At 41.2% G+C, this 13,019-nt stretch overlaps 1 protein-coding gene across 2 annotated transcripts; it reads right to left on the minus strand.

Moving 5' to 3' along the window:
- Window positions 1-5,159: 5,159 nt before the first annotated feature.
- On the minus strand, window positions 5,160-12,933 carry MRPL22 (mitochondrial ribosomal protein L22). 2 transcript variants are annotated; one of them, XM_009634712.2, is made up of 7 exons: window positions 12,876-12,933; window positions 12,747-12,792; window positions 10,709-10,844; window positions 7,971-8,036; window positions 7,435-7,512; window positions 6,519-6,588; window positions 5,160-5,393 (listed from the first exon to the last, which is right to left on the minus strand). In XM_009634712.2, exons 1-7 carry the CDS (start codon window positions 12,901-12,903, stop codon window positions 5,182-5,184), a joined length of 636 nt encoding a protein of 211 aa, XP_009633007.1. In that variant the 5' UTR covers window positions 12,904-12,933; the 3' UTR covers window positions 5,160-5,181. The 2 variants fall into 2 exon arrangements, with proteins under 2 accessions (XP_009633007.1, XP_035746190.1); XM_035890297.1 differs by lacking the exon at window positions 7,971-8,036.
- Window positions 12,934-13,019: the final 86 nt, after the last annotated feature.

Below are 13,019 nucleotides of genomic sequence, written 5' to 3' on the forward strand. Positions count from 1 at the left end.
TTATAGCATGACACTACTTGTTCTGGCCCATAACCTTGAGCTTGTAAACTACACAGGGGAAAATCTACTAACTACCGAGTTCATCTTAATGCACTATTGGGGATTTTAGGTGAGGAAAAAAGAAGAAAGAAGGCAAGGAATCAGGGGCATCTAGAAGAGCTGGTTTCAGACAGCAGTCCTTTAATGGCCCAGTGCAGTGCACCTCACAGTCCACTCTGTTCTCATTTAATTAAAGTTTTCATTTACATGGCTAGCTTACAAACCTATGTTTGTCTTTCCTGCTCTGAAGGAGGTATAGGAGAGATGTAGACACATTTCACTGCTTATTACCTGCATGCATTGATGGGAGTTTACCTCAACAGCATGCACTCCACTCTTAGCTCGCCTAAGAGTTTGATTAGTAACAGAAGCCAAAAAACTATTTTGCAACTTTTCTACTGGAAAGAAAATTATCATCCATAAACCAGAACAATTTCCTAGTGGTAAAGAAGACCTCATTAGTGTATACAGAATAGCAATGAGAGCTGGAACACAGGTGCCACAGGTACTTACTGCAATTCTGATGAGTGACCCAAAAAGAACCTGGGAGTTGCATGAACATCAGGCTGAATGTGAGCCAACAACATGCTCTCACCACAGATACAGCAAACTGCATACCTGGCTCCATTAAAAGCATGGCCAGCAGGCTGAGGGAAGTTATCTCCCTCCCATCAGTGCTGGTGGAGCTATACCTGGAATACAGAGTCTGGTTTTAGGTCCCCCACTGCAACAGAGATGGGGAAACTGGAGAGAGCTAGGGAATTAGATTTATGAGAGGTTGTTCATCCTGCCAAAAAGGTGATTAGCAGGGTGATCTGAAAGTAACAGGAGAGTTACAATTTCATAGAGTTAACCACTTCTCAGTAGCACCAGGCAATAGGACAAGGACAACAGAGTACAGCTTGGGAGACCCAGGCTGGCCTTTGCAAGAAGCTTCCACAGGGAGAATAGCATAGCATTAGTACAGGCTACCAGAGGGGTGGCCAGATTTCCAATATTGGTAGACAAAGACACAGGTGACTTGATGCAGGATTTACAATGGTCCCAACTCCAAGCTAATTTAAAATAAAGATATCACATGTACACAACTCTGGTTTAAGCCTCCATTTCATTATTTTTGGAGGACAGAAAAAGGGAGTCAGTCAAGGTTCACATATGACAAAATTAATTTTACCACACAAAACTTGATGGCTGTACTACTGTGCAAAACACAGAAGTAGCACCCACAGATGCTTTAGTTATTCAGATGCTCTGACCCAAGAGCATCTGGCTTTAGTTTCAAGAATGGTCTGTCCAAGTGTATCACAGACTTCCAGATTAATTTCCTCAGCTAATGCTCTGAGGTGGATGCCTAATTTGTGCCACGTAAAGTTACACCCTCCTTGGTTCATTCTCTTCAATGGCAGCCTGCCCTCCGTATTAGTGCACAACCTCCTTGTAACAAGAAGTGTTGACATTACAGAGCAAATACAAAATTAGCTCTGCGCTTGCTGACTAGTCCCAAGAGGTATCTTGCTCCTTACTTCGGTTTAAGTACTCAGAAGTCAGTTCCTGAAACTTTCCCCTCCTTTCAAGTTATTTTCCCTAGGTAAGGCTGCAGCAAACAGTAACTTCTGTGATTATTATTGCTGTTACAGTCTCTTATTTTGTTTAATTAGCAATTATTTCAAATTACATGGCTGAAGTGCAGCTGGATAGATGTCATTCAGCAATAAAGGCTTGTTCTTTGAAAAGCTAGAAATGGGGAAGGTTCATTGAGGATATTAGGAGTAACCTTATTTTTAAGTAAAGGAGAATTCTGTTTGCAAATGTCCTTCCAGCATCCCACAGTAGATTTTCATAGGGGCTGACAGAAAGGAAACAGTGATTCCTCTTGTTCCTTCACTCCAGTGACTGAAGGATTTCCCAAGCATCTCTGCAATGCAGGGCAGCAGTACTGTCATACACCTCCCATTTGTGCAAAGAAGAGTAATTAGAGGATTTAGAAGATTTGCACTGTGTGACCCTGGTCTAGGCAAGTTCATGCCAGGTACAGCAACACAGCTGAAGCACTGGGCAGAACGTGGCTGCCCATGCCCAGGTACCACCCAAGTCCTAACATTGTCCATCTCAGCACAGCATATTCCAGTACAGACCTGACCAGAATCAGGGGGGTCTAACTGTCCAGTCATTGTCCATCACACTCATACATATCCATCCTCCTGTATCTTCCATGTTTTCAAAAAGGCTGATGATCGCTTTATAATCATATTAATGAGTCTTTCCCAAGTCTGCCTTTGATGAAGTACCTCCTCAATAACTGCCCAGGGGTTTCAGAAAGGAAAAAAACACATGGAAAAAGACATCAAGCTGTCTCACAAAAGCACTTTGACTTTCTCACCAAATACTTTAAAATGTTTATGAACAAGCCCAGCAGCAGGTTTTTAAATTTTCCTCAATTAAATCTCACATTTCTGAGCACAGCTCACAGTTCTGCTCTCTTCAGATTTCCCTGTAGCCTCATACCTTCACACATACTTGCTCCTTCTCAAACTTCTGTAACATCAGCACATACATAAGTGGCAAGTTTACAGTGCCCCCAAACATTATTAATAAAATTAGCATGAAGTAGAGGCGTAGGTGCCTCTCCCCCTCCCTTCTGGTGATGGCTCATTTAAGAATGTTCTTTTATTGGAGACCACAGTAATAAGTGATCATCTTCTGCTAAATACTTGTTGCAGTTAGCATGGAATTTTCTGTCTGAATCCATATCAAATATCTAAGTGTGGATGTACTAGTTATCAGGAAAGCACAGCAGAATCAAAACCCCAAAGTTTTATTTATATATAGAATTGACAGCATAAAGCTTTATCACTAGATCTTCTGAATTTTAAAAAGGGTCAGGCAGGTTCCCATACCAACATTCTGAGGCACCTATCACAGAAACCACTTCAGACACTCTTACCAGCCCACCAGTGAAAGGTAGGGATGAAGGCAGCTCAAGCCCTTCGTCTCACCAAATCTCCCATCATTGTACTGTTACAACCACAGCTGTGGAACTTTCTCAGCCAACACCGGAAAGGTCCACTATGGGTTACACATCTTTAAGGCAGCAGAAAAGGGTACTAAGGAAATAGGAGGAATGCTGAAAAGCATGTCACAAAGAGTCTTCCTACTTACTGTTTTGAGAAAGAAAACAAGAATGACAAGCAACAACCTTGCTTTTTGACTGAAAAATTTTAAAAGCCCAGGTCTGTTTGTTTAAAGGAGTGTCAGGGCCACCTGCTGCATCATAAAGAAGCTGAAAAAAAGACATCAGTGATGTTCTCATTTCTCTCCCCATCTGCAGATTTGTAACTAGAGCAATAATATCTATAAGGATACAGCCTTGTCTGGAGGTCTGGAAAGGATCCGAAGGGAAATCTACATCATGCAGGAAGAAACAGGTACTAAAATAAAACATCTGGAAGACAGGTTTTATGTGGTTAGATGACAAGAACTTACTAAGCTTGGATTGCTTTGCGATTCCTTAGCCTTCTCCAGATCACTGACCCTCAAAAGATGAAGTCATTCAAGTTTGCTACAACTTCTAAGAGATTCAGTATGACAAAAGAGTTTAACAGCAGCTGGCACAGCAAAGCACAGCTGTTTATCATAGCACACCAAAAACAGTTCTTCAAACACACATCAGGGACTACAGAGATAGAGAGTTTTATCAGGAACATACCTTTCAGACAAAAGTTACTAAATCATGGCTTTAAAGCAAGTAATGTGTCTGTAAATGCACTGCAGAAAAACAGACTGCAAATAAGCATCCATTAAAGGTACTGAGCCATGCATGTACTTCTTGTGTAACCTCACAGTCCCCTAACACTCTTCAAGATCATGAGACCCTTTCTTTGGTAGCCAAAAGAACCAGCTGTACGCCACCTTCAATAAGACAAGGATCATTTGTTTCCTTATAGGAACTGTCCCTCTGCCATCACTCAAGTGCTAATCAAAGTAAACACATGCAAAAAGACTACCACTAGTTGGTGTGGTAAAAAGACCCACATGAAGTAAGCAATCTATCTCCCATTCTAATGATCGCAGAATGGAAAAGAAAGGTCTAAATATCAGACATTTGCATAAACAAGCAACTACTCATTCTCTTTTTATGCTGATGTTCATGATCTCTGGCCATCTGAGTTGAAAGTTTCACTGGGTGAAATGAGATTACCCCTGCCGACCTCAGTCTTTTTCTCTTCAAAGTAATGATAAAAATGGGATTGTTTTCAGAGAACTGAAAGTCTGATTTGTATATGCAACAAGCCATTCCATATTAAATCCATTGAGCATTTTACTTGCCTCAACATTACAAAAGCAATTCGTTTCCAGGCAGTGCAGAATAATTAGTTCACTCTTCACCAAGACAAGCTTTTCTCCATATTGTGCCCGTTACCCACACTGAGTTTCCACAGAGAACAGCCTGAGCTCCATGCGCGTATCAGACTATTAATGCCATGGTCAGAATCAAGATCAACATGCTGTAAGCTTTCACTGCCGCTTCTCTCTCTGACAAACTAAACATTGCCACCTACCGACCTGAACTTTAAATGATTTTTTTTATTCCCCACTCCCAGACACAATGCCTAAGATGCACAACAGAGGCTGTAAGGAAAGACCATTACAACCCAGATAAAGAAACGATAAACTGATGCCTGATAATCTCAACTATTATTGTTGCTTGTTTCGTTCCACTGTTGTAGCTTCCTTAAGATGTCAAATTTTAGTAATTTTAGTCCAAGCCTTGAACTTGCAACATGACTGTCAAACACATATTTTTACAATAAAAGACCCAACCATACATAGTAAAGAGACAGCTGCATGAATCTGAGGACAACACATTCCCTTAGAAGCAACGGCACCATATGTTCTAGATTTGACAGTCCAGGGTAGAGCATGAATGCTGTGGTCCAGGTAACTCAGAAAAAGTAACATCTGTTGCTGATTTTCCAAGATTTTTCCATACCTATGGCTTGACAAATAAGAAAAAAGCTTATGATCACTCTTGCATCATCCAGCCCCAGCAGCACCAAAGATATAACTAAAACATGATTTTAATTATTCTTTTATATAATTACATTGTCAAACAAGAAAAATCTGTATAGTCACAAAAGTTTGTTACAGTGTATTTACAAGCGTTCTACTTCGCAGCTGCTGCACGTATTCTTTTGCTTGGTCAAAACCAGTCCTTGGTGGCTCTGGAGGAGGAGGAGGGCCTTCCACCAACTTCACAAAGTAATGGCACCTGACGATTTTCATGATGCCAAACATGCCTTTGCCATGGTAACGAATCCGCTTCATATAGCGGCCTCTGCCCGTCAGTGACTCAGCTGAAGGAAAAAGACAGGGAGGGGGGCAGAGAGAAGACTATTCAGTCAAGAATAAACACTACACATCTGCAAATGAAATACTGTCTTGTCAGTGTATTTTTCATGGCTGAATATGAAAAGTTAATTCTATTTGGGATTCTCTCCTCCATCTTTCTTCTATTACATTTAGCAGATTACTGCTACAGAAGAACCCGTGAGTTGAATTAACACTCTTCAGGAGCACCAAAAAGGTGAATTTAGAAAGCATGCAAAGATAAAAATATAGTAAAGGACAAATTAAACGGAAGCTACACTGAGCACTTACTAGATTATATAGCTCTCCTGAAGGTGGTATCAATTCCATTGCTTTTCAGTAGTTTGTCTCGGATTCCTGCAGAAGTCTTACAGCCTTCATTTTCCCTCCTTCCTCCCTTTACTGCATTCATCATAGGTATTTTCATTATCTACACATCCAGTCCTGCACTAGCAGATAAACCTTCTTATGGCAGAGGCTCCAAAGAATTCTCATCAAGTCTGCTATACAATCCAGGTTACTTTAAGCTTGAGGTCAGCTTAAAAACATTTATACCATATTTGGCAAAATGGGAATTTTTTGCTTTGGGCCTAAAACCACCTACAAGTTAACATTTCTCTAACATTTTTCTAGGTAAGAAAGTGCTGTAGTTTTTCCAAGCTTATCGTGTAATCACCTATAAGAAAGCCTTTTTAAGAAGTCTACTGTCAATATTCCTTTACTTCTATACTGTTTCTAACAGAAGTTTCAATTCCAATCCTGCAAAGCTAGTAGTACTAGCCACGGACAAAGCTTCCACCATCTATGTTCACCAGCAACATTAAAAAGCAGTAACAGTTTGCTTTTTGTTGTCTAGTCTTTCACAATCATGTCAGGCATCTTTCCCTTCAGGACTTCCTCTTTTCACACAGGGAGCAGAAACTCCACTCATATGAATGCATCTTAAAAACAACGTATCCAGCAGATGCCAGACCACCACCAGTCAGGCAACTACTATAACAAACCAGTGGCTGAAGGCTCAACAACCACACTAACTTCAGTTGTGCTGCATATGTTGGAAGCACGTAGGATGACATTTTTCTGCACTAAAATAAGAAAAAAAAAAAATGTACCTATATGTAAATTTGATTTGAATTCCACGTTGTGATTTCTTACTGCCATTTCCTGAGCTTCTAACAGAACCTGTAACAAAAAGAAAATAAATGGAAATACTGAGTAGGAATTTAAATAATGCTACTTCTTATCTCAAGACAACATGGAACAACCTGCAAATTTAAGTCAGTTACAGAAGAAGTATTCTATAGAAGAGATCAAAATTGTTAAGAGATGGACATCTTTTACATAAGCACGTTCTTTGCACACAGACTGAAAAGCTTCAGGACAACTTTATTACATTTTTTCTGGAGGACAGGGAGTGGAAAAGATGGTTCCCACCAGCACTTGTCAGCCTTCCATCCACGGACCTTTGTCTAACTAGACATCAGACTAGAAACAAATTCCAAGGTGGGCAAAATCAACTTGGTCCATTCAATATTTTCAGCTAATACAGGATACTGTCTTTGTCATTATTATGCCAGAAATCAATGCTTTGGACAAGAAAATGAGTAATTTAAGACTTTAACAACTACCGTGTATGAAAAGCTTTCATGTCTTCACAGAACTCAGTCCTTTCCCTGATGACATCTTTCATCTCTTATGATTTTAAGAACCAAAGCATATAGATGTAGCAGCCATTAGTGACGAGGATTCTGCATTATTTACCAAGAACTTAACACCAAGCTTTGTTGGAGAGGGTACCCACATGTAATTTGTTGTTGTTACAAGTTAAAACAACCAGCCCAAGTGACCTCTGCATATGCAAAAGTCACAACATTACGTGACAGCTACAAAAATATGTTGTTTGAATACGCTCCAAACAGTCTTAATAGAAACATCATAGAAATAGAAACATCTCCAAACTTCTGACAATAGTTATGGATTTTAAAGGTTTTTTTTAAACTAGAAGTATTAAAGAATACTATTACATACCTCTTTGATCACCTTTGCTCCTTTTTTATCATTAAATTCCAACTGAGCAAGAGCCTGATCAATGGACATTCCTTTTATCTGCAATCAAAGAGTTAAAGTTAACTTCTGCAATTACAAGTATTTCCCTTCTCTTACTGGGAAGACAGTATTTAAATTATTTTGCCATTATGAAGAGCAAATCAAAAGACTTCTGTTTCCTTAATTACCATTTCTTCAATGTAGTATCTTACATACAGAACATCTGAGCTTATTATTGAATACATCTTGATAAAATTTTCTTTTTTTTTTCTGAGAAATAGCCCGTTACTATCCTTCCAAGCTCCCCTTACCATCTACTACTAGGCAGAAACCAGCACAAAAATTCTTCACAGTGCATAATCTGTATATGATCCTGAGTACACATTTGAGAGCATACTAGGATAAAGCAGCTAAACCAAACTACAAACAACGACTGTGATTGAACTACGCTGTTAAGGCAAATAAAGCGATTAAATTTTGCATTCTAACAAATAGAGTACAAAGTACTTTTTGCTTACCAGTTTTGCCAGATACCACATCTTATCTTTGCTATATTTTATTTCCCTCCGACAGTGATATATTTCCTAGGTGCAAAAAAAAGTTAGAGGACCAGTAATTTTGCTGTGAAAACAAGAGGGGAGCACACGTCTGCTCCACAATCTGTATTTTTACTAGGAATAAAAGAAATATGTCTCCCCTGTTATACCATGAACATACCTTTGACATTTGCAACTGAAAACATTATAAAAAAAGTAGCTAGCACACAGAAAAGTTTAATATAATCTTATGAGAATTAGTTTATAAACAGAAGTCCCTGAAAAGGATAATCAGAAAATTTTTCATCATCTTTTCCTTTCTTCCTCCCCCCCTTTTGAAGCAGCCCATTCAGTGTTAAAAACATTACTCTGCTGTCAAGTCAACTTACTGGGATAGCAATTAAACAATATTACCAGAATGAACTTAATTAGCTCTTCAGAAGTAAAGAGGGTTTCAAGTTTGATTGGCAGGAAGAGCTGTCTCCAAAGGCCCATTTAACATTATTACTGTACCAACAGGGACCAAAACTAGCTAGTGAAATTTAACATCAATACAAATTGCAAAGAGATGGCATTCTTTATGAACAGGTAAATGATTCTGTGAAATAATTTCTTTCATAGAACCATTTAGGTTGGAAAAGACCTTTGAGATCATCAAGTCCAACCACTAACCTAACCCTGCCATCCCATCACTAAACCATGTCCCTAAGCACCTCATCTGCCCATCTTTTAAACACCTCCAGGGATGGGGACTCAACCACTTCCCTGGGCAGCCCCTTCCAGTGCTTGACAACCATTTTGGTGAAGAAATTTTTCCTAATGTCCAATCTAAACCTCCCCTGACACAACTTTAAGCCATTTCCTCTTGTCCTATCACTTATTACTTGGGAGAAGACTGACCCCCACCTCGCTACAGCCTCCTGTCAGGCAGTTGTAGGGAGCGGTAAGGTCTCCCCTCAGCTTCCTCTTCTCCAGGCTGAACCCCCCCAGCCGCTCCCCAGCAGCCTGGGGCTCCAGACCCCTCCCCAGCCGCACCGCCCTTCTCTGGGCAAAAGCCCCAGCCCCTCCCTGTCCTTCGGGGAGGGAGGGGCCCAACCCTGACCCCAGCATTTGAGGGGCGGCCTCACCAGTGCCAAGGACAGGGGCACGGTCACTGCCCTGCTCCTGCTGGCCACACCACTCCTGATACAAGCCAGGATGCTGTTGGCCCTCTTGGACACCTGTGTACACTGCTGGCTCACATTCAGCTGGCTGTCAACCAACACCCCCAGGTCCTTTTCTGCCAGGCAGCTTTCCAGCCACTCTTCCCCAAGCCTGTACCGTTGCGTGGCATTGTTGTGATCCTAGTGCAGGACCCAATTTAATAAGCGAGTTGGTCAGTAATTGCATTTTCACATACATTGCATTAGTCAGCACAGTACACAGCAAGTATTTCTATGTCCTAGGCCATAATGTTCACAGAAGTGATAAATGCTCATGGCCCACAAAAGCACACGTCCAAAACCACCCCATTCTTTTGAGATCCAAATACTTTACTTTGCTGAGCAGTATGCCTAACAGAGACCACAACACATTAATTCCCAGTGAAGAACATTTACGAAAACGGAATTCCAAAATATCAATTTGAGAGTGAGGAAATACGGGAGTTCACCTAAAATTCTCCCAGGCTGTGGTGTAGAGAAAGCAGCACTGATCAGTCCCTTCAGTAATCAAATACACAACTCTTAAATTAAGTCACATGTGAAAGTTAAGAGGCTTGCTTCTGTTCACATTTAACTGTTCTTCCCAGTTATAAAATGATCAATAAGAGGGGATGGGAAGAAACTGGCATAAACCTGCTGTTAGCAGAAACTAATCTGTTATGACCACATTTTAAAAAATTGACAGTGTTACTTATGGTGACTTCTCCAAAAGTTGTCTTGAACAGCCAGAAGGCCCTACACTCAGCATACAGGTAACAAAAGGATTTTAGATTCTTTGCTTCAGTTTATGGCTTAGTAAAACACAAGCTATTGTGCAATAGACTGAAGAAACATCCCCACTGTACAGTATAAAATGGTTTCCTAAGAAAAAAAACTGTAATCATATGCCACATCTGACTCGTACGTCCCTCCCACCTAACTTTAGAACCTCTCAGTCCACATGAAACATTTCAAGCAACCACTCTGACAGAAAACAACCTCTGAATAACTTCATTAAGGGGAGACCATGCATTATCAGACACCAGAGAATCTATAGTGCAGAGTAATTAAGAAATTAAAAGAGCATGCACTCTATCGTACCTACATCAAACAGGCACCACTAGTTCCACTACTCAAGGAAAGTCACATTTAGAAATTTGGGCACAGAAGCAACAATACAATCACGTTCTTCTCTAGTTATTTACTGTCAGGACAAGTGTATAAAGATACATCTTTGGTAACTTCTACCTCCTTATAGTTCAGAGACTTCTACAAACAGAGGATAGCACCTTTGCAGTTCACATCACACATTAGGTAGATGATCCGCTACAAGCAGCTTGAAGCTCCAATATAATTTAGAAACAGAAAACATTGAAAATTATGTTAACTTTTACTCTATAAGTATGCCAAACTGAATAAAATCTTAAATAACAAAAGAATAAGCTACCAAACTAGCGCCTTGTGGAGTCACCCAGAGACAGTGACAATCTAAAATTGCTAAACATAAGCAGGTAAGGAAATCTACAGGTATATCCTTACAGCTGGTCTGCGAGGTTCTCCGGGCAGCTGTGGAGGGTAAACAATCCTGTTCTTTTTCTCCCACTTCCCAAACTTCTGCAGAGATGCACTTGTGTGGATGCATGACAGAGGAAAAAGGCTACCAGATGCCAGCCACCTGCAAGACAAGACGACAGCCTTTGCTGCTGAATACAGTTCTTCATCCCTGCCCATTTTATCTGGAAAGTTGTGAACTTACCTGTCTTGATAAAGACAGCTGACATGTGACTACTCACAAAACCGTTCAAGTCCTCTATAGTTTACGTTGAAAGGGCTTTTTAATTCAACAAGAAGCCTCAGGCTTCCTAAAGCAAACCATGAAGCATAACTCACATTTGTACAGCATGAGGTTCCACATTGTGTGACCATCTGGGGACACTTACAGACACAATCACCTCTTTGTTCTTATGTGGGGTTCATTACCCACACAAATAATTATCATCTTTTCCAAGACTAGCCAATACTTATTTAACTCTTACCAACAAAATTTTCAGCAGTAAAAACTTCTAGTTTTTCAAGGGATTGAGTACTAAAAGTATTAGAAGTTTATAAACATTCATCCCCTCTGATATTTGAAAGGGAAGATGTACTAAATGACTTCCAAAATTCAATCAAGTCAGTATAAGACAGCTGATGGCAAAACACTCCAGTTTTCAGTCAGTTAACTCACCTCACATTCAGAAAAACCAAGCTATATTTTGCCCCCTACTGACTAGTTAAAGCAGTACTGGGCAGTTGCTCATAGCTACAAGAAACAGATGAGTTCAAGACCAGATACCATGAGTAAGGCTTGAACAGCTCTGTGTGAGTAGCCAAACTTTAAAAAGCATTTTAAAAATGACTGGCAAACAAAACACGCTGAGTAGTTTTAAGAGGGCATTGTACACCTTAAAGTTTTCACATCCTATCAGTAGAGGGTAGCATAATATACAAGTTTAAGTGTTATGGAATGTTTTTTCAGGTACTTACCAAAAGTGGTTTATTTGCTTAATACTTAAAAATTTTACTCATCAAGACAACAAATCATCATCACCAAGCATAATATTATCAATTAATACAGGAAAATATTTGACAATCACATGAGTATAATTTTGCAATTTAATAACTTAATTAGTAATGAAGTAAGGATTGTCTTCTTGATATTAGCAGAAGACATTAATACATTCAACAACCTAAGGAGTCTCACATTCCCTCTACTTAAGGCAATCCAACCTCACGTGAGGAGCAACTCTATCATAACTTTAGGAAAAGAAAGAGGACACAAACGCATTGTAAGCAAAAGAAAACAGTGATAAGCAACAAACAGAAGTACATTATATATGGGTAAGGAAGCAAAAAGAAAAGAGCTAAGCACCTTTCTAGAAAGAATCACATATAAGCACTAAATGGGAGACATACAGACTAGAAGAACTGAGTAAAACAAGTGATTAGCATGTAACTCTGTTCACCTGCAAGGCAGTAAGCAAAGCACAGGCAACACAAGCCTGTTTCTCCTTCCTTCAGTGACACAGGCCTCTGCAATTTACCTCCACAGGCTCTAGCAGAGACCAAAGCTCTGCACTTTGAGAATCCTCATTAGCCTTTAAGTCAGTGATACAGTCAGCAGTGACCAACGCTCCCCTGGCACAACTTTGTCGTTTCTCCAGACTGAAGGGAAAGACCAGCAACTACAGAAGAGCAACGACTGCGGTAGAACACAGAGCAGAGCTACAGGTACTGCGTTACTCTAACCTGCACCACAGAACCGGAGGAAATCTGGACGCCCGACAGAAAGAGGTCAGGAGAGAAAGACAGACGCCTCCATCATGCCCCAGTCTCCAAGTACATGAGAAAGACAGAGGCACGGAGCGACCTGTTCCCCACAGCCCCGGGGCAGAGCGAGAAGCCAGCGAGAAGGCCGAGACAGGCGACTCGAAGAGCCTCCAGACCCGGAGCCTCCCCGAGCGAGGCGACCCGAGTCCCGCTGCCAGGGGCGCCGCCGGGGCGCCCCTTCTCCAGGGCCAGGCAAAGCCAGACTCACCTCTCCGGCCGCGCCCAGCCAAGGAGACCGCGCACCCAGGCACCACCTGCAAGGAAGCAGCAGAATAAGCAAGGACAAAACAGGCGAGAACCTCAAAACCACCGCTCCGCTCCGTCCCCTCAAACTTACCCGCGCCCACTGCCCACCGCGCCGCCATCTTCCCCGCTTCGCTTGACGGCAGACGCTCTCGGCGCACGCGCGGCTCGTTGTTTGCGACGCTTTACGACGGCGTTGGCGGCGCTTGGCGGCCACGCCTGCGGCGGGGCGCGTGGG

Source organism: Egretta garzetta, unplaced genomic scaffold (assembly GCF_000687185.1).
Source record: "Egretta garzetta isolate BGI_Z169 unplaced genomic scaffold, ASM68718v1 scaffold612, whole genome shotgun sequence".
Classification (NCBI taxonomy): Eukaryota; Metazoa; Chordata; class Aves; order Pelecaniformes; family Ardeidae; genus Egretta; species Egretta garzetta.